Source organism: Salvelinus sp. IW2-2015, linkage group LG27 (assembly GCF_002910315.2).
Source record: "Salvelinus sp. IW2-2015 linkage group LG27, ASM291031v2, whole genome shotgun sequence".
Lineage (NCBI taxonomy): Eukaryota > Metazoa > Chordata > Actinopteri > Salmoniformes > Salmonidae > Salvelinus > Salvelinus sp. IW2-2015.
In genome coordinates this window covers 9,381,938-9,405,072 of record NC_036867.1, presented here as the reverse complement: position 1 = coordinate 9,405,072, position 23,135 = coordinate 9,381,938, and the positions used below count along the sequence as shown (strand labels likewise).

Below are 23,135 nucleotides of genomic sequence, written 5' to 3'. Positions count from 1 at the left end.
AAAAAAACTCTGCTTTCACCTGTCTTTTTTTCTCTCTTTTGAAAACTATTTTTACTTTCAGGTTGCTAGACTGTGCCTGTATGTGAGAGACAAGAAATAAGTATTTTGTTCTTATTCTGCAACAGTAGAACAGAACAGAATGGTCCCTTTTATATAAAGTGCCACTAAAACTATAAGTAGGTAGGCTACAGTGTACCCATTGTAAGTAGTCTACTTGCAACTGTTCAAATACTAGCAAAATAAACTATGGAAAATGAAATGACCATGGAGGGGAGGGGAGTTAAAACCCCCCTCCATTTGTACACCCAATTCATCAGGGCATGGTCTCTACAAGGTGTCAAGCGTTCCACAGGGATGCTGGCCCATGTTGGCTCCAATGCTTCCCACAGTTGTGTCAAGTTGTCTGTATGTCATTTGGGTGGTGGACCATTCTTGATACACACAGGAAACTGTTGAGCGTGGAAAAACTCAGCAGCGTTGCAGTTCTTGACACAAACCGGTGCGCCTGGCACCGACTACCATACCCCGTTCAAAGGCACTTAAATGTTTTGTCTTGCCCATTCACCCTATGAATGGCACACATACACATACACAGTCCATGTCTCAATTGTCTCAAGGCTTAAAAATCCTTCTTTAACCTGTCTCCTTCCCTTAAAGTGGATTTAACAAGTGGCATATATAAGGGATCATAGCTTTCATCTGGATTCACCTGATCAGTCTATGTCATGGAAAGAGTCAGTGTTGTTAATGTTTTGTATACTCAGTGTATATTCATCATAATAATCACATAGGATCGTAAAGACAAGCACTCTGGTCACTTTGGATTGGATTATTGTGTGGTTTTTACTGCATTAGTCCTTTTGGGACAATGTATGATACAGTGCTGTGCCCCCTCCCTCCTCCTTTGACAGTCCGGGTTCCATTGTAAACCTAAAATAGACTGTAGGATCTCTCTACTATACTAGGCTACTGCAATTCCATGAGATGTCAGAGAATCGGATTATTCATATTAGTTACCATATTGTATATATCAAATTTTAGGACTAGGCAACAGTAGATATCGTATTTAATTAGTATTCTAATTTCCCAACAGGCAACCTTTTGATTCACCTTATTTGAGTCACCTTAGCAGAATCTTCGGGTAGTTTAATCAGCGAAAAGGGGAGTGGATTAGTCGTTCTTTGGGGCAGTTTTGCTTCAAAAGAAGCACTTCTCATGCCTATTCTTTGAGGTTATCTAGTCGCGGAAACAATGCCACTGACCTAACAGGGACTCAAGCCGACATTGGGCTGTCACTGCTCCTTGCTCCTATCCCACATTGACAGCGGGGCTACTCGAAAGCTTGTAGGTCGTATGCTTTGCTTTGTGTGATACGGGAAGCTGCTCAACGTTTTGTAGCGCTATATGAAATCGACATTGTGATAAGGACTTTTTTTTCCATCTTTCCTTTCAAAAAGCTGAGTTTATAATTCGGCAAATAGAGATGAAGAATCTACTCCCTTGGATAGTCCTGACGTTTTGGATATTTTTAGAGGTGAGCAGTCCTTTAGTTGTCAATAGAAAAGCCGATGTTGTAAAACGGGCGTTTTATGGGATAACGCTCTACATTTGGCTAAAATTATTATTTTAATGGTCATTTATATCATTTTTGGTGAATATGGTGTTTTTTTGCCCTCCTTCCTCAGATGACATGCACTGTAGGCTACAGTATAATTTGGATATCCTTTGTCTTTTTGTCCAACGTAATTCTTCATGTATGTAACCAAGGCAAGATGGAAATTATTCTGTTGCTGCATAGCCATACGTGATACTGTCTGGGTTCCTAACTTTATCAAGCCCCAACAATATAGGTTTAAAAAAAATAAACAGTAGCCTATTGGCTCTTACAAACTCTTTAAGAGCTACACATTTGTTTTCTTTGTACTTGAGAAACATACATGGGAAATTATCCTCTTAAACCACTCAAATTCACAATGTGGAAGATTGTAAAAAAAACTTGACAATTTTACCTATTTTCTTGTTGTTGTTGCAGATGACCATTTCTATAATTGTTTTCTAATAATCTGCCATGATTTGTAAAACGTTTTCTGTGCACTTGGACTATCATAACATTGTAAGAAGTCTTTGTTAGGGATTCTGTCAAGTGTTAGCGCTTGCATTACAATATATATTTATTTCCCTTTTGAATTATGCCATGCTTTTAAAGTCTGTTGAACCTTGTCCTTGCTCTGTGGAGGATATCACGCTGTCCTGTACTTGGCTTTGTATGGATGCTCATGTCCTATAATATTTTATTCCAGTCATGTTATTAGAGTAAAAACTAGTGTAATAGGTTTTGTTTAGGGCATGTTTAGTCCATCAGTAAAATACCATATTTCACACACACACCGACACACACTCTCAGTTCAAAATCAAATCAAGCTTTATTTATACAACACATTTCAGACATGGAATACAGCACAATGTGCTTAACAGGAAAAAACAAATTAAAACAATAAGGAAAAACTTAAATATTTACTACACAACAAACACAAGACAATGAAATATATATATATATATATATATATATATATATATATATATATATAACAATAAAAACAGAATGACTAACAAGCATCCTAAGTAGAAGCAAAGCTGAAAAGGTGTGTTTTGGGGGCATAGTAACTAAAGGCTGCCTTGTGGTCCTAGGCATGAAAAACAGTCCCACATCAAGTTGAATCGATTCCAAGTTATACCATGTTCACCAATCTGCTTTCACCCACCACCAACCTACCTCTCAAAAAGTGTCAAATCGTGGATAAGAAATACATGATTACCACTGAAAAGCAGACTACTTATTTGATTTAATAAAGTGAGAGCAAATGCATAAATTCTAGCCTAGCCTGCAATTACTAGGCTTTGCTTGCTCATGAAGAAGATCCAGAAGTGGTCTGCTTAACTAGTAATAGTGAAATAGTTGGGTGCATGGTTGGAAAGGCAGATCACTTGATTTGCTTGGGCATATTTAATAGCTGTCCAGAGAAGTCACCAGTGTAACAGATTTAATCGTACTTTGTGTAACTCTCTTGCATTGTGTTTTTTAATGACAGGACTGTCCAGCCAGCGATCCCAGTTGATTGGTGTGTATTCTTACGATAGACACTAGGTAGCACATTAGATGTGCAGGACAACCGTATGTTGATGGCTGTAGAGTCGTGATTCGTCGCTTGCATATCAATATCAGACTGGGTATTTTGTAATCAAAGACAAAAAATAGTATAAAATAAAATGCAGGTAGGTACCTGACGATAGACAAAAGGAAACACAATACATGTGCAGGACAACAGTATGTTGATTGCTGTAGATTTGTGATTCGTCTGTTAGCATGGAAATAGCTCCCTGCTAATTCAGTTAATGCGACCATTACAATTAGAGCATGCTAGCCAACTCACTCTTACAGCAATAACATAGAAAAGCACATCCTAGGATGCCCCAATATCTCAGGTACCATACACATATGTGACCGACCAGCTCGATTTGGTCTTTGCATCAACATTATAAATTGTGTTTTTTTACATTGAATAAAAGTAGAGATTTAGAGCTAGAAAATACACTACAGTTGAGGAACAATAGGAAAGTAATTCTGCTTTGAAAGTTGAAGGACTTGTAACCCCACTTTTGAGAAAATGGCCCCCCTTGAATGTTTTGGTACAGCCTCTTTGTCTACACCCATTCAGCATCGTTCACACCCTCTTAAGCCTTAGCCCCACCCATCTCTTTAAGGATTCACATGTGAGGCCATGTGCTAAACAGAGAGAGTACGGTAGTGTACTAAACAACCAAAGATGTCAAGACTAAAGGCTGGTTTATTCTACGTCTATCGACATGTCTGTAGACAGTTGTTGCAGTGACATTATGAACATTCTATTGTCGTCTGACATCAAACGTGTCGTTGTCGTTATGAAAAAGTATAAACACAAAAATTATAGGCTGCATGACATCGGCAGCCTGGTAGTCCAAAATAGCACAAATGGTGTATTTTAACATCAATTTTACCTATCCGTTTAAAAATTATTTTTGTAAATGTCAATCTAGCAAACCGGGCAACTAAAAGTAACTTTGTAAACAATGTTTTGGTTTGTTTCTAGCTTGTTAGCAAGCTAGCTAATGTTAAGTTAGCTGGCTAGCCAGTTCAAATAATGACCATATTATATAGCTGACAACGTCTTTACTTCACCTAATTTGTATTCTTTATTACAGGAAATAATTGAAATGGTTACTTGTTTTGTTTAGACATGTAGCTAGCTAAACAATTAATCATAATCCCAACTCATAACGTTACTACCCTGTATGAATTTGCTGGTAGCTAAAGCTAGCCAACTAGCTAAATTCAATGTTAGCTAGCTAGCTAACATTAGGCTGTAACTAGCAATGCAAATGGAACTTAGATACGAATAATATTACTACACAGATCATACACTGAAAACTACATTGGAGGCAGTTTATGGTAGAGAAATTAACATTACATTCTCTGGCAACAGCTCTGGTGGACATTCCTGCAGTCAATTGCACACTCCCTCAAAACATGAGACATCTGTGGCATTTGTGTTGTGACAACTGCCCATTTTAGTGGCCTTTTATTGTCCGTAGCACAAGGTGCACCAGTGTAATGATTATGCTGTTCATGATATGCCACACATCTCAGGTGGATGGATTATCTTGGCAAAAGAGAAATGCTCACTAACAGGGATGTAAAATAAACTTGTGCACAACATTTGAGAGAAATACGGTTTTTGTGCATATCAAACATTTCTGGGATTTATTTCAGCTCATGAAATATGGGACCAACACATTGCGTTTTATATCTTTGTTCAATGTAAATTCAACCAACCAATAGGAATACATAAATCATCAAATATGTATTTCTGCAGTGTCAAGTGGAAACTTAACCAACCCTGTTATACATAGCCACCTTTCGACAGTGAGAGAGACTGATTATAATGTAAAGTGTCATGTCCTCATCCGGCCCGGGCCGGCTCAGTGGAAGGCTCTCCAGCAGTTATGTGACCAGAAGCTTCTGTGGAGGTGGAGGTTTAATGTATGGTTCTGTGGAGATGGAGGTTTAATGTAGGGATTGCGGTTCAGCGACCCTGTGAGTACAGAGTCTGCCTCGCCATGCTGGGAGGCCAGGATTCACCGTCCACCCGGGGTGCAGCTTGCCAACGATTGCATTAACCTCCCTTTCTCTCTCCTCTCCTCTCTTCTCGCTTCGTCTCTCTCTTCCATTTGTGCTTAGCTGGCAGCTCTGTGACTGGGAGAGGGCTGGATAAGAGCTGTAGTATAGATAGACTGCCTATGGGCTCCTAATTGTGTAAGATGCTGTTATGTTTATGTTTTGTGAACTTTCGTTAATGCACTGCATTAACTCAGCTTCTATCTCCAGGACATCAGACTGTTAAACAGTCACCAATAGCCGGCCTCCTCCCAGTACCCTGGCCTGAACCTTAGTCACTGTTACTAGCTGGCTACCACCAGGTACTCTACCCTGCACCTTAGAGACTGTCATTGAACACTGGTCACTTTAATAATGTTTACATACTGTTCTACCCACTTCCTATGTACAGTGCATTCGGAAAGTATTCAGACCCCTGACTTTTCCCACATTTTATTACATTACAGCCGTATTCTAAAATTGACTCAATGTTTTTTTCCCTTATCAATCTATACCCAATAACGACCCAAAAAATAGGTTTTTAGAAAATTTTGCAAATGAATGAAAACCGAAATCACATTTACGTAAGTATTCAGACTCATCGCTCAATACTTTGTTGAAGCACTTTTGGCAGCGATTATAATGTAGCCTCGATTCTTCTTGGGTATTATTATTATTATTATTTTTTTGACCTTTTATTTAACTAGGCAAGTCAGTTAAGAACAAATTCTTATTTTCAATGACAGCCTAGGAACAGTGGGTTAACCGCGTTGTTCAGGGGCAGAACGACAGATTTATTTACCTTGTCAGCTCAGGGATTCGATCTTGCATCCTTTCGGTTACTAGTATAATGCTCTAACCACTAGGCTACCTGCCGCCCCTATGACGCTACAAGCTTAGCACACCTGTATTTGGGTAGTTTCTCCCATTTCTTCTCTGCATATCCTCAAGCTCTGTCAGGTTGGATGGGGAGTGTCGCTGCACAGCTATTTTCAGATCTCTCCAGAGATGTTCGATCGGGTTCAAGTCCGGGCTCTGGCTGGGCCATTCAAGGACATTCAGAGACTTGGAGCAAGTTTTCATCAAGGATCTCTCGGTACTTTCTCTGTTCATCTTTCCCTCCATCCTGACTAGTCTTCCAGTCCCTGCCACTGAAATGCTTCCACCACCATGCTTCACCGTAGGGATGGTGCCAGGTTTCCTCCAGATGTGATGCTTGGTATTCAGGCCAAAGAATTCAATCTTAGTTTCATCAGACCAGAGAATCTTGTTTCTTATGGTCTGAGAGTCCTTTAGGAGCCTTTTTGGAGGAGTGCCTTCCATCTGGCCTCTCTACCATAAAGACCTGATTGGTAATATGCTGCAGAGATGGATGTCCTTCTGGAAGGGTCTCCCATCTCCACAGAGGAACTGGAGCTCTTTCCGAACGACCATCGGGTTCTTGGTCACCTCCCTGCTCAGTTTGGCCGGGCGGCCAGCTCTAAGAAGTCTTGGTGGTTCCAAACTTCTTCCATCTAAGAATGAAGGAGGCCACTATGGTTTTGGGGCCCTTCAATGCTGTATAAAACTTGTATAAACTCCATTCAAGTTGTAGAAACATCTCAAGGATGATTGACGGAAACAGGATGCTCAATTTCGAGTTTCATAGCAAAGGCTCTGAATACTTATATAAATACGATTTTAAATATGGGGTAATCCATTTTAGAATAAGGCTGTAACATATCAAAATGTCGAAAAAGGGAAGGGGTCTGAATACTTTCCGAATGCACTGTATATACTGTATGCTGGTTATGGCTCATCCTATATAACTACTGCTGTACATACCTTTCCCTATTCATATGCTGTCTATACATACCATTATTCATTTATATTGTGTGTTTGTTTGTTTGTTCTGGACACTGATGTTGCTCTTTCTGATATTATTTGTTTTACATTTTTGGGATGATGTGTGTATTACTGCATTGATGGCGCTAGAAACAAGCATTTCGCTGCACCTACGATAACATCTGTGTACGCAACCAATGAACTTTGATTTGAGCTGAAATCGAGTGTACATGTCTCGATGTATAAGATTTGGTAGCCTAGCAGTTAGAGCGTAGGGCCAGTAACTGAAAGGTTGCTGGTTCCAATACCCGAGCTGACAATGTGAAAAATGTGTCACTGCGCCCTTGAGCAAGGCACTTAACCCTAATTTGCTCCAGGGGCGCCATACTACTATGGCTGACCCTGTAACACAACACACCTATCCGGTGTATGTGACAAAATATATATTTTTGACCTTTTTAGGCCACCATACGCCCTATATGTGTTAGACAGGCATTGCTCTGTGCAGTCACCCATTTTAATGAGAAGTTCATTTTGAGGCTTAGTGGATGTGGCCTGTCTGAGCGTAATTATTTTGTAATTATATTTAGCATGCCTTTAAAGGGCGAGTGCACTTCCTGATTTTGGCCTTGTTTTTCATTTATCCTCATTAAGAAGTGCTAGCGGCCATGACTGAAGGCAAACGAGAGTTGTCTTGGGTGTGGTTTGATGTGGGTGTTTCTTGGGTGTGGTTTGATGTGGGTGTTTCTTGGGTGTGCCTTTTGCCATTCAATCACAAAAAAGGCAGTAGTGCAATAATTAATTTATTGACAGCAAGATGCCCAAACACACACAATATTTGACTAAAACATAATCATTTCTCAAACCTTGCTTGCATTTGTATACGATCAGTGTCTCTGTTATACGTAGAAATTAAAATCACTTAGAGCTGATTTCCTGGTGTTTTTACAGTCTTTTAGGTAAAAAGGGCCACCAGTTGGGGAATCCTGCAATAGTAAGTACAGCGAGGTAAGCTAAGCTAGCTTTGCTATGGAGAGAACGATTCGCCATCTTAAGATGGTCACCTAATTCAGTTCTTTGTGTATGCTAAAGCCTGCGCTGACCTTGTGTTTAGCCAAGCTGACAGCAGCTAGCGAGCATAGCTTGGAGATATCAGCTGTCTAGCTGATATTTCTCTGTTAAATCAGTTATGGCAAGATGGCAAGAGCCAGTGGCTGGAATGTGTTTTTATAAGACACTACTATAGTTCTGCAACATCTTGCTGCGAAGAAGCATGCAACTTCATTTCAACGTTTCATCACATTATGTAAATGCAGGTTATCATTGAAATGTTGTCAACCGTGAGTTGAATGCCAAGTCTGGAGATCGCTGTACTACAACACAATATTCTATAACTGGCTATTTTTGTCTCTTCTCCTCTCTCCTTATGTCCGCTGTTAGATCTTTCCCGGGGGACAAATCCCATAACGACTAGCTAATATTCCTACAAAAGGTGTAGACTACATGTGGACAGTGCACAAACATCGCCCAGCTTGAGTGTACATATTTATCCACAAAATCAATGTGTGTTTGTTACAAAGACAACATTTTATGCTGTAAATATCATATTGATATGCTTATGAAGAAAGTATGTCAACGCTTATTTTATTGAAGCCTTTATTTTCAGGGAGTCATCCTGAGACCCAGGTCTGTTTTTACAGATGAGCCCTGGATTACAAAAAAATACTAACATCAAAATATAAATACAAAATGCAAGCAGAAAGAAAACCACTGTCATAAAAAACAAACACCTCAGTAATAAGATCCTCAATCATTTTACATTTTAGCAGACACTCTTATCCAGAGTGACTTACAGGAGCAATACGGGTTAATCAAGGGCACATCGAGATTTTTCACCTAGTCAACTCAGGGATTCAAACCAGCGACCTTCTGGTTACTGGCCAAATGCTCTTAAACACTAGGCTACTTGCGACCATCAATCAACTTGCTGAATTGTCCTAGAGGTACCAAAACATCCAATTTCAGAACATTTTGAATATTGTTCTACAAATATGATGCAAGGTAAATCGGCTTTTAGTTAACTCGGAGACCAAAGACATTTCCAGAGTTGGCCATCCCTGAGACCGGGTGTGGTAACTCAAAGGCTAAAGTTTAAAGTAATGATGTTCAGTACAGTGGGTGTTAGTATAAAGGGCTTTATACATGAAAACATAGCAATGTATCAACCTACATGACATCAGAGGGCCAACCAACTTTCTGGTAGAGAATGCAGTGATGAATACTAAAACTGTCGCCCATTTAAAAAACAAAAAGGAAGTGCGCTATTATAAACTGCATCGTACAGCTTTAATGAAGTGGCATTTTGCTTTCAAATGGACGTCGCCATAGTCTAGGACTGATATGAACGTTGACTGAATAATCTGCTTTCTACTATTTAGCGAGAGGCATTACCTATTTATATAGAAGAAGCCCATTTTTATTCTCAGCTTAACTAACTCCTCAATATGCTTTTTAAAAAGACAGCTTGTCTTCTTTCCAGATGCCCAGATATTTGTAAGCAGAGACACGATCAATAGGGACCCCATCCAAAGTACCCAAGGTTTAAATCATCAGTTATTTTTATGCGCTCTAGAGAACAACATGTACTTAATTTTACCTGCATTCAATACTAATTTCAGGTCAAAGTTTTTCTGGAGTACAATGAAGGCAGACTGTAGTTCAGAGAGCCTGGTCAAACGTGGGGGCAATAACATACACAACAGTATCATCGGCATACAAGGACAGGTAAAAACATTTTTGGACAGAAGTAAATATTGTTAATGCGAAAGTACAGGACCCAGAATTGACCCCTGCAGGACAGTTTTCGTTATGTCCAGAAAATTTGATTTAACACCATCAGTAGATACAACTGAATGTGTATCTAAAGTTATTTTTAAACCAGTTCCACGCAGCTTGGCCTAGGCCAATTTGAGGAAAGCCTCTGCATTATAGCAGTGAGTGATCAACAGCATCAAAGGCCTTTCACAGGAAAGTTTAGAATTAGGGTGATTTTAATTATTTAGGTCACAAGGTTCACCACCTTTTGTGAAGGGGGAACACATAGGCCTTCCTTCCAAACCTTGGGGATTCAGCAATCGGGGGGCAGAGTTGCAGCAAAAATGGTTCAAGCAAATCAACCCTCATCAATCTTAAGCAAGGCATCTAGCACATTTCGGGCAGTAAATTGTTGAAATGAAAACAGATTCACTGGAAGTTGACGGGTTAACCGTAGAGTCAGCTAGAGGCTGGCAGAGGGAAGAGAAATCGATTAACTGACCAGGCTCAATTAAACCAAATAAAAAGCCTGCCGAGATAAAAATTATGTTTAAGAGCATCACTTATCCCATTCTTCTCAGTTTAGATGACTTAGACGGAAGTTGCTTAGGCAGGGAAGATCAATTTGTACACTTCAGTGCATTAACTGTTTTCCAAAATGTTGAAGGATCACCAGCAGAGAGAAAAAAAGTAGCTTATCTAGCAAATATAAACAAGTGTGTAGAGTACAACTCCAGCTGTCTTCAAGTCTCCAGTGGCTAATGACGTTCTTTCCATCTATACTGAACCAAAATATAAACACAACATCTCAGGAGGCTGGTGGGAGGAGCTATAGGAGGACAGGCTCATTGTAATGGCTGGAATGGAATTTATGGAACGGTTTCCATATGTTTGTGTTTGAAACCGTTCCAGCCATTACCACGAGCCCATCCTCATCCCATGTTTCGTGAGCTGATATAACACTTCCCAGAAATTGTCCATATGCACCAAAAAATGTATTTCTCTCCAATTATGTACACATCCCTGTTAGTGAACATTTCCTCCTTGCCAAGATAATCCATCCACCTGACAGGTGGGGCATATCAACAATCTGATTACACAGCATAACATTTACACAGGTGCACCTTGTACTGGGGACATTAAAAGGCCACTCTAAAATGAGCAGTTTTGTCACACAGCACAATGCCACAGATGTCTGAAGTAATGAGGGTGCGTACAATTGGCATGCTGACTGCAGGAATTTCTCTACCATAAGCCGCCTCCATCATTTTAGAGAATTTGGCAGTATGTCCAACCGGCTTCACAACCACAGACTACAAAATTATATAGCCTAATTGTCTTACTCCTGTCTACAGAAATAAATAAAACCATTCTACAGAAATAAATAAAACCATTCAAAATTGGCTACTACACCAGAAAGCATGATTTGGCCACAGAGGATCATTGGCTTAAAAAACAAAAAACGGAGTTGTTTTTCCGACTGTTTTAGCCTACAGTTGGAAGGGTCCACAATTTGGGCAGCACGTGCTGCAAATACCAAATGGATGACTGTTGAGTTGTAACTGTCAGTGAAAAGCAGAGAGAACCAGCCAGGCATATCACAATATTTTAAAATACAAATCATGGAAAAACTGTTTGGAAAACAAATGGCTATTGCTGTAAAGAGATGAGAATGAAAAGACCAATATGTCTTTATCAACATTCTTAACTTAATTGAGCGAACAGTAGTCTATATTATTGGCACCAGTGAGTGGTAAAGGCCATATCCCCGGTGAGTGTGCATATTCACTGTCTTTATCCCTGGGTCAGTGCCACAATATGACGTCCAGGTTAGATGGATGTCATATTATAAACTCAGCAAAAAAAGAAACTGCGTTTATTTTCAGCAAACTTAACATGTGTAAATATTTGTATGAACATAACAAGATTCAACAACTGAGACATAAACTGAACAAGTTCCACAGACATGTGACTAACAGAATTGGAATAATGTGTCCCTGAACAAAGGGGGGGTCAAAAGTAACAGTCAGTATCTGGTGTGGCCACCAGCTGCATTAAGTACTGCAGTGCATCTCCTCATGGACTGCACCAGATTTGCCAGTTCTTGCTGTGGGATGTTACCCCACTCTTCAACCAAGGCACCTGCAAGTTCCCAGACATTTCTGGGGGGAATGGCCCTGGCCCCCACCCTCTGATCCAACAGGTCCCAGATGTGCTCAATGGGATTGAGATCCGGGCTCTTCGCTGGCCATGGCAGAACACTGACATTCTTGTCTTGCAGGAAATCAGGCACAGAACAAGCAGTATGGCTGGTGGCATTGTCACGCTGGAGCGTCATGTCAGAATGAGCCTGCAGGAAGGGTACTACATGAGGGAGGAGGATGTCTTCCCTGTAACGAACAGCTTTGATATTGCCTGCAATGACAACAAGCTCAGTCCGATGATGCTGTGACACCGCCCCAGACCATGACGGACCCTCCACCTCCAAATCGATCCCGCTCCAGAGTACAGGCCTCGGTGTAACGCTCATTCCTTTGACGATAAACGGGAATCCGACCATCACCCCTGGTGAGACAATACCGCGACTCGTCAGTGAAGAGCACTTTTTGCCAGTCCTGTCTGGTCCAGCGACGATGGGCTTATGCCAATAGGTGACGTTGTTGCCGGTGATGTCTGGTGAGGACCTGCCTTACAACAGGCCTACAAGCCCTCAGTCCAGCCTCTCTCAGCCTATTGTGAACAGTCAGAGCACTGATGGAGGGATTGTGCTTTCCTGGTGTAACTCGGGCTGTTGTTGTTGCCATCCTGTACCTGTCCCGCAGGTGTGATGTTCAGATGTACCGATCCTGTGCAGGTGTTTTTACATGTGGTCTGCCACTGCGAGGATGATCAGCTGTCCATCCTGTCTCCCTGTAGCGCTGTCTTAGGTGTCTCACAGTACAGACTTTGCAATTTATTGCCCTGGCCACATCTGCAGTCCTCATGCCGCCTTGCCTAAGGCACGTTCACGCAGATGAGCAGGGACCCTGGGCATCTTTCTTTTGGTGTTTTTCAGAGTCAGAAAGGCCTCTTTAGTGTCCTAAGTTTTCATACCTGTGACCTTAATTGCCTACCGTCTGTAAGCTGTTAGTGTCTTAACGACCGTTCCACAGGTGCATGTTCATTAATCGTTTATGGTTCATTGACCAAGTCATATCTTGTGTATCTCATACCGGTAAGAAAGAAAATCGACTTTCACCCCTGCTCCAAAGTAATATGAAAATAGTGCAATTGCTGAACTTGTGTAGATATTCTAAACAGTGTTTTGATAACTTCCAAGTGTAACAGTTCCATGTAGAATAAACTATCCTTCACATAATACTGTAGAAGCAGTGTTCTTCTAATATAACATCGACGGCACCATTTTAATTAAATAACAAAAGACGATAAAAAGTGTAAAAAAAAAGTAATTTTTCTGCTGAGTGCAAGGTCTCTCCCTATTCAGACATCAGTATCAACCGGTCTTTCAGTCAGAGGACTCCATTTCAAAAGCATCTATTTTGCCCATCTCCCAAAATGAGAGAGTTGACGAGTGACATGTATTGAAAGGGTGATATTGCTTAACACTTCTGATGTACTGTGTTATTAATAATCACCTTTTGTCCCTTCGGAGGTGTTTGCCAACGCCTGATGGGCATGGGAGTGTAGAGCAGATCCAGGCCCGTCTCACTGATATTGATCATGAAGGAGCCTGACTTCGGCTCCTATATCACGTAGGGGCATAGAGGGGAAAGACCGAAACCATAGAGTCAAGGAAGCCACCAGTAAATACACAGTGGAACATAGCCAATCATAGATGCTAATTCACAAGGGACACGTGCTAGCATGGCACTGACTGGTTGGCATTACTCACTCGGGCCCAAGAGTAGTAGGCACAGTGGAAGGGGGCATCTCCTTACAACAGACATGATGCACATATACGCACAGCACTGATTACATTATCAATGGTGGGTAGGTGAATTCCAGGACCGATAGTATTTTGACTAGATCAACTGTCACCAACCTGATTCAAGTGTCCTCCATTACTCTGAAGCGGGACTGGTGTCTGGCCACTGCTTCAGTCTTCTGGAACAGCTCTTGCTATGGTAGAGGGTTCCCACGATGCTGTTAAACAACACATCCAGCAGGTTTTGTACGTAGCCTGTGAATGAAATGAAATATCATCACTCAATAAACATATAGCGAGGGGGAAAATATCTTTCTCTAGTTTGAAAGTAAATGATATGCTAATAGAGGGGCTAACTACAGAATAGATTCAGGCAGGTGATGATACGTTACTATGCAACCAGCTTTGTACGTTGCTGAATGCTTGCTGATACGTTTTGATATTTGCTGCCAGAGCTATGGCTATATTTGTAGTAGGCAAGTACCATTCTTTATTTATTTTTTACTTTGGAAATTTTGACAGTGGAATGAATGTTTCTGACTCATATGGATGCCACAGGCCGTTTTTTAAAAGCCGAGAAGTTGGTTCAGTTGAATTTTAACCTGCGTATGATCAACAATGTATCTGTCTGTTTTCATTCAATATCCAACTAATGATCTTAAATTAAACTGATCCGCTTGCTGAATTGCTAAATTGTATTGCCTTTTTTTTTGCATAGTGATGTTTGAGAACCTCCTTTTTGAAAGCTTTAGTATTGCAAGGGTAAGTGCACCCAATGATATGCCTCTGGACGCGTGGTGCTTACTTGCATTTGCCCTATTGTTGTATCTGTATTAACAATGTATTAGGGAAATTACTTTGACTTTTTGAGATCAAACATCCACCGTCTCAGTCTGTCTGTCTCACACTCAAACACAGACACAGGTGTGGATATTTCAAAGGATTTTAAATGTAACACAACTCTCATTATTTTCTTGCATGCTGTTATTCACCATTCAACTCAAGAATCCCCTTGTAGTTAAAACACTGGAATAAAACAAATTTTTCTCTGTCAAACCATCCTCCTTCATATTCCCCTGTCCTGTTGAACTTCAAACATGAATGTTTGTCCAGCCCTTTTCTGCTTTACTTTACTTAGTCTTTAAGTGGGGCTTTACATCTGGCTCCTCAGTAGTTTGTATTAGGCCTAAGCACAGAGAGGCTTCTGGCTAAACGCGGTGACGTGGTGGGCTAGCCGAGCTAATCTGAGGAGAAAGTATTTTGAGGGATTAGCGTCAGCTCCCGGCTCACCCGCCACGCTGGATAGCCGCTGTGCAATGATCCTTTCTGGGGTTGTTTGTGCTCACTAATGGAATCGACATCCCTGTGGTTTGACATTATCGAGCCACTTGTGCAAGGGAGGGAGGTGGTGGGGTCGGAGAAAAGCAAAGGACTGGAAACGTGTTTCATCTGTTTCCTTTCTCATATCAAGTGAGCTAAACATGTTAATGTGTGGTTTTCCTCTGTAATGAGAATTGTCCTCTGTGGCAGTGAAGTTATACTTCCTGAAACAGTGCTGCAGTAAAATTTGCATTTCAAAATGATTTGAAGAGACTGATGTCTCATACATATTCTGTTTTTCAACTAGACATGATGAACCATCACATATTTATGGTTGCTCCCCAAGTGCAAAAACTGGGAAAATGGTAGTAGGAACATGCAAGGTCATGCGTGGCTACATTTTAAAATGTGTCTTATCACAAGCTAAACACTACACTACTATGTTAGGTTCACTGTGAGCCACACAGTATAAAATCAAGTTGACCATTATAATCTTATGGATTAAGTAGTAGCCTTACCATTAGGAATACGCCTTCGTTGTCTGATTTTATAACCCAGCTACAGACAAATGACATGAGTAATGAATACACACAGGTCGGATTAATGCAGGAGTTTAAAATCATCTAGTAATCCAATATCGTTTCGATGTAAATTGCCTTTTGTGGTACACTGTGGTGGATTTCCCCACTGTTACTTTACATAAAACCAGCCAACATGGGGGGTGCTGTCCGGTGGCCTGCGTAAACTGTGGGTGAAGAATACTCCAGAGATTTTATATCACATTAAATGGTTTTAAATGTCTGAGGCTGATTTGTAAAGAGGGAGTTAAAAAAACTAAACTAAACCAACAACACATGTCCTTCCAATGTCCCGGCCTATCTGGGACAAATCTGAGCAGGACGCCACAGTTTGCCGTTGCATAGCGGTCACTCATTCAGTTGTCCCTTCAACTGTCGCTCTGCTGGTCTACTGAGAATACATTTGTAAACTCTCTTGTTTTAATGAAGCTTGTCAGTGGGGTGGGAGACTAGCTGTTCTGGTTTGCTCTGAGGCTGGCCAGGATATCTGGAGTCTGTCAGTTCCTGATACTACAATACATGGCTGTGGACCCTGCTGTTGGCAGTGTCAATGTGGGTAAGTTGGTCCCACAAACAGACAGGCTGGGTGGTTGTCTCAACCATGGCGTCCCTCTTCCTGCCAGGGCTTCCCTGCCAGGGCGTCCCCATATTGTCCATCCCAACAGCCAACACGTTGACAAATGCTCCATTGTATGGCCCTAGTCTGTATGACCCAACCTCCCTCGTGACTGTCCCCCTTCTCTGGTGGCAAGAGCCAGGAAACATCCTAGGGTTGTGTTTAGGGGTTGAACCCCCATCCATTGTGCCCTCAGTGGGCACGCATTGTGTGAACCCCCCCCCCCTACCCTTTCCCTTTTTTTGGGCCCATGGCACAAATCAGAAAAGGGATTCCTGGGGAGAAAATATCACCCCAACCTGCCCCTCATGGCTGGCGACTGGCGTGGTGCGGCAGAAAAGGTCTCCACTGATGGGAACTGTTAATTACGTGCTCATGACCTTTCCCCAACCCGTCGGTCGGCGCCCTTTTTCACTTCTCTAATGAAGCTGCTGTGGAAGTGGGTTTTTGTTTCAACCACACTTCTCGGAAGACAGACCAGGCTTCATTGTCTTGTTTACTTCATCTCTCACCTCAATGAGAGCTTTGTCTGTGGATGCATCTCAATAGTCTGAACTAAAGTGGCACCTCTCCTCATCTTTTTCCAGGACTGGGCAGGTGAGCGCAGTAGGGCATGGGTGCCAATTCTGTGCAAGCCGCATTAGACTATTGAGATGCAGCCCAGGTGTACCCACATGATACCAATTTTATAGCCTTTATATGAATTATATTACTATACAGTGGATGGGGGATTACGCAAAGTTACACGGAAGAGCAAATAAGGGGCATCCATTTGTTTTATTTAGACAACACACAGAGCTTGCCAAATCTGTGAAAGTCAAGGAGAATTACAGAAAGGCAGAGTGAACAGCTTTGCAACATGTCCTTGACAAGGTGGTATCATTTAAATGACTCTGACAACACATAATTATTCAAATCAAAGACTCCCTTTTCAAGGACACAGCTGCAAACCTTTCCTGAGGCTTCGGCAGAGGACGGTACTGTGTGTTGCACAAAGCCAAGGCTGTCTAGGAGAGAACCAGTATGTATGATTCAAAACAGCAAGACTATTTGCATGGGTTAACATACAGGGATAAAATTTATGTTCATTTGCTCATGGGCAAACAGATAATCTTGACACTGAAAAGCATCCCAGTTACAGTACTGTATGAATAACCAACATGTTTTCATATGTGAGCAGAGCTGTTTCATTTATCTTTAGAAGCTTCAGAGTGTCTCCTATTTAATGAAAAGCATTACTTGCACATAAAGCATTCGAGGCTACGCCTGGCCTTTTGCATAACAGATTCCCAGTTAGTCTAGAACATATTCCCTTCTCTCTCTCTCTGTCTCCTTTCCATCTTTCATCCTCTTTTTCTATTTCAACATCTTACAAAGACGGGCTTCGGTCTGCGTTTTGATAGAGGGCAGTTGGAGGCAGCTGCGTCGTGTAGCCGGAAGGCGTATTGATTATTAAATGACAGTCCTGCCCAGATGAATGAAACCCGGCGTAATGGGATGCAGGCAGACGGCCCGCTGCTCTGAAATGGGTTTGTTGGTATGCTCTTTATCGTAAGACCGTCTCGAATTCTTATCCAATTAGACCGAGAACATCATCTCTCAAATGGTGAAGCCCAGAGCATGTGCTGATTAGTCTAGCACTAGGTTGACAGAGAATGGAGGTTATTGACAGCATGGATGAAGCCTGAAATAACTGCAGACTTAGTTTAGAAGGAAGGCCTTATATAGTGTCTCCAATAGGCATGGGCGGTATCCAGATTTTCATATTGTCTTTACCGTCCTTCTCTTATCCCGGAAGTGTACGGTATTACAAGCATAGCACAGAAGGGACACTAAAAACGCAAGAAATGCTAATAGCTCATCAAGTCATTTTCAGTGAGTGAGGACATTTACAAGCAAAAGAGAACTAAATAAATTGTGCAAATGAATGAAGTTGTGATTTATAGTTTTCTGAAGGAAGAGCAGCATGTGTACATGGAGGGGGAAAAAACGCTAGTAGGAAGCGCAGGGGGAAAAAATGAAACTTATCCAGAGCTCTTTGACTTCTGGCAGAAAGCCATTGTAAGATATCTGATGGCAAACATTTAGTAGTGAATTAGATACAAGTGTAACTTCATCCAGTGTTGCCAACTCCTCAGTAAGGAAAGTAGCTATTGGCTGTCCTAAAAGTCGCTAGAAGTCGCTAAATGATGCCATCACCAAATTTGCATAATTGGCCATGTGAATGTAATTGTGATGGACACTGTAGGAGAGAGAAAAAGTGAGTAAAAAACACCCTAAATAAGTTTAGAACTACAAATGAAATTTCTTCTATCGATTCTTGTTTGTTTTTTTGTCACAATTCCAACCCTCCTCCTTTATCCGGGCTTGGGACCAGCAAAAGTGACCCAAAAGAGACACTCTGGCAGTTATTTTATTTTTTTATTTTTTTTCATTTGTTTTTGTTTTTAACCTTATGGTCCACTTAGGAGCCTACAACAAGTCACAGTAAAACATGAACATTTTTAACCATAACATGTTTTAATTTTTTTGTATACAATCTACATTAACAATCTAAATGGACCAAAAGGAGACCATAGAAAAAAACTGTCAATGTGAGAAAATTATGGTAACTAGTCTGGCCCTAATTCAGGTTAATAGTTTTTTTTAATGTTAGCCAGGGCGGGATCAGCCAGCAGTGGCTTTCCGCATGCGCGATTCATTTGCAGTCTGGACGCGGAGGGGTGAACATCTCCTGCTCTGACTACAGCGTGAGGACTGGGCCGCCTGTGAATGCTTTGGGATGGGCCCACGGCAGCACCCGCTGCTCGTTGAGAAGAGTAAGAACGTACTTTCACGTCAGAGTCTCCAATAACACCAGAAAAAGTCGCTAGATTCACTTTTTTGAAAATGTGTCGCTAGAGGGGTCTGAATTCTCGCTAAATATAGCGACTGAGTCGCTAAGTTGGCAACACTGACTTCCTCACCTCATGTGTGACGCTACAACTCGCGGATAGATGTAGAATGCTATGGACTCTCCAGCGGACTCTCCAGCTTCCGCTGTCTCCCATTGTGCTGTTACAAACCAGCACGTGACTGTCTCAATTGTTCTGGGGTAACACAGAACCCAAACCGGCTGCGCCCATCGTGCGTAAATGTATTTTGTCCCCCCACACCAAACGCGATCACCACACGCAGGTTAAAATATCAGAACAAACTGAGCCAATTATATTAATTTGGGGAAAGGTCGAAAAGCATGAAACATTTATGGCAATTTAGCTAGCTAGCTTGCACTTGCTAGCTAATTTGCCGTATTTTGCTAGCTTGCTGTTGCTAGCTAATTTGTCCTGGGATAGAAACATTGAGTTGTTATTTTACCAGAAATGGACAAGGTCCTCTACTCCGACAATTAATCCACACATAAAACGGTCAACCGTTTCTAGTGATCTCTCCTCCTTCCAGGCTTTTTCATCTCTTGACTTTATATTGTGATTGGCAACTTTCATAAATTAGGTACATTACCGCCACTGATCTCGTTCGTCTTTCAGTCACCCATGTGGGTATAACCAATGAGGAGATGGCACGTGGGTATCTGCTTCTATAAACCAATGAGGAGAGGGGAGAGGCAGGACTTGCAGCGCAATCTGCTTCACAAATAGAACTGACTTCTATTTTACACAGAACCCGGCTGCACACGTGCGCCATCGTGCATACATTTATTTTGTCCCCCTACACCAAACGCGATCACAACACGCAGGTTAAAATATCAAAACAAACTCTGAAGCAATTACATTAATTTGGGGACAGGTCGAAAAGCATTAAACATTTATGGCAATTTAGCTAGTTAGCTAGCACTTGCTTGCTAATTTGTCCTATTTAGCTAGCTTGCTGTTGCTAGCTAATTTGTCCTGGGATAGAAACATTGAGTTGTTATTTTACCAGAAATGCACAATGTCCTCTACTCCGACAATTAATCCACACAAACGGTCAACCGTTTCTAGTCATCTCTCCTCTTTCCAGGCTTTTTCATCTTTGAACTTGTATGGTGATTGGCATCTAAACTTTCATAGTATTACCACGACGACCGGCAACACAGTTCGTCTTTCAATCACCCAGTTGGGTACCTGCTTCTAGAAACCAATGAGGAGATGGGAGACTGCAGGTATTAACTTAAAAATAGTCAAATGTATTGAAAAACAAATAAATAGTTTTGATGGTATTGAAAAACCATCCTGTGGCTTTTTCTAAATACCCCGGTATACCGCCCAAGCCTAGCGTCCAACCCAGCTCCACAAGCATAAGACTGAGGCTCTATCAATTGCTGAAGACTGTCTTCTCCTTCCTTCATCTGCCCTGACCGGAAAGGACATGAAGGGTGAAAACATGGTAGGAACTGGTCAAGTCTTTCAGATCAGTTCAATGGCAGGAGAGGTGGCAGGGAGATTTTTTTTACAGTTGAGAAAGAGCCAGCAGAGACACATAGAATAGTCCATTTCTGAGAAGAAACAGGTTCGCACCTATTTGAAATCTCTGTTCCATTCCAAACGTCCAGTCCACCTGGTCAGTCTCCAGTCAAACAGCTGTGGTCCTTTCCCGGGACCTTTTTTGATTTGTTGTCATGTTACCTGGTCTGTCAGTGAAGTGGTTGTTTGAGGCTCATTTAAGAAAGGCTCTCTACGAGCAACCACCCTAGGAAGTTGCGGAGAACCTCTCGTACTCTGGATAGGGATGTATTTTGACAGACTTCTGCTGTTCCGGGAGAGGTTTTCAGGCAATTTGCTCCTGTCAAACGGCAAAAGCGTCTTGGCCTCAGGGCCACAGCAAAGTACCGCTCTTGGCGATGTACTGAACCCAATGTCAGGTCATACTTTGTGGGATAAGTGGTCTGTGTTGGGGGAAGGGAGGGAGTCTTAAAAAAAAAAACGGTTTCCTAAAGAGAGAGAATGCATGGACTGACTTTTTTTCTCTCCCTCTTGCAGTGTATAGAGGCCAAGAAGTCTTGCTGGTATTTTGAAGGTGGATACCCCATCTACTTTATGTAAGTACCACCTGCTATATGCCACAACATGGTGTACAATGTCCGATTTCACATTTTTTTTTGTACCCAGCACAAGGTGCACCTGTGTAATGATCATGCTATTTAATCAGCTTCTTGATATGCCACACCTGTCAGGTAGATGAATTATCTTGGCAAAGCACCAGTCTCAACGTCAACAGTGAAGAGGCGACTCCGGGATGCTGGCCTTCTGGGCAGAGTTCCTCTGTCCAGTGTCTGTGTTCTTTTGCCCATCTTAATCTTTTATTTTTATTGGCCAGTCTGAGATATGGCTTTTTCTTTGCAACTCTGCCTAGAAGGCCAGCATCCCGGAGTTGCCTCTTCACTGTTGACGTTGAGACTGGTGTTTTGCGGGTACTATTTAATGACGCTGCCAGTTGAGAACTTGTGAGGCGTCTGTTTCTCAAACTAGACACTAATGTACTTGTCCTCTTGCTCAGTTGTGCACCGGTGCCTCCGACTCCTCTTTCTATTCTGGTTAGAGACAGTTTGCGCTGTTCTGTGAAGGGAGTGTACACAGCGTTGTACGAGATCTTCAATTTCTTGGTAATTTCTCGCATGGAATAGCCTTCAATTCTCAGAACAAGAATTGACTGACGAGTTTCAGAAGAAAGGTCTTTGTTTCCGGTCATTTTGATCCTGTAATCGAACCCACAAATGCTGATGCTCCAGATACTCAACTAGTCTAAAGAAGGCCAGTTTTATTGCTTCTTAAATCAGCACAACAGTTTTCAGCTGTGCTAACATAATTGCATAAGGGTTTTCTAATGATCAATTAGCCTTTTAAAATGATAAACTTGGATTAGCTAACACAACGTGCCATTGGAACACAGGAGTGACGGTTGCTGATAATGGGCCTCTGTACGCCTATGTAGATATTCCATAAAAAAATCAGCCATTTCCAACTACAATAGTCATTTACAACATTAACAATGTCTACACTGTATTTCTGATCAATTTAATGTTATTTTAATGGACAAAAACTTTAATTTTCTTTCAAAAACAAGGACATTTCGAAGTGACCCCAAACTTTTGAACGGTCGTGTACATACCTCAAATGACTGCGTCTTATCAATAACAATCCATTTGTCGTATTAACACTTCTATTCAGAAGAAGCACAGTGTCTGTTGAAGCAATCGTCTCATCTATGAGTGTACACAAGTGTTTTTGTCAAGGCTTACCGTACATACTGTATGTGGGAGACTGGCCTTTTCACAATGGGTCATCTTGCTTTTTCAGCTTAATGTCACACTCCAGTGAGCTAAGACATCTTGTATTACCCTTCCCTCCAACCAGGGCCTTAATTCAGACCCACAGCACTTCTCCCCGGCTTAAGCCGCCCATCCATTCTCCCTCGCTGGTAACTACCAGTGTCGGCCGTTGTTCATTAAAATGAGAGCGTGCGCCTCGATGAAGGGATCACCTAGGTAATGGAAGACAACCAGCGTTTGACATCCTCCTTCTCCCTGCATACTGTGGCATTGGCAGGAATCAAACTATTTCCAGCAGTTAGGGCACAGGAGTTATCCGTGATTTCCAGCAGTTATCCATGATAGGGCACAGGAAGAGAAGAGTCATTGCTGCTGCTGTGCGATCAGTGAAACTCCACTACCATCATCATATACAGGGCAAACTACAGGTAACTACCAAAATAAAGGAAACACTTGAGTAAAGGAGGGATACAAAGTATATTGAAAGCAGGTGCTTCCACACAGGTGTGGTTCTTGAGTTAATTAAGCAATTAACATCTCAGCATGCTTAGGATCATGTATCAAGTGTCAATCGCTAGGCTACCTGCCGTGTGTGTGTGTGTGTGTGTGTGTGTGTGTGT

The 23,135-nt window shown here is 41.7% G+C and overlaps 1 protein-coding gene across 1 annotated transcript in view; it reads left to right on the top strand.

Annotated features, from left to right (window-relative positions):
- Window positions 1-936: 936 nt before the first annotated feature.
- The window catches only part of LOC111953293 (VOPP1 WW domain binding protein), a 106,693-nt gene continuing 84,494 nt past the window's right edge, over window positions 937-23,135 (top strand). The window contains exons 1-2 of the mRNA XM_023972477.2: window positions 937-1,534; window positions 21,227-21,285. Of these exons, the coding sequence (XP_023828245.1) occupies window positions 1,484-1,534; window positions 21,227-21,285 (110 nt within the window). The 5' untranslated portion in view covers window positions 937-1,483. The remainder of the gene's footprint in view (window positions 1,535-21,226; window positions 21,286-23,135) is intronic.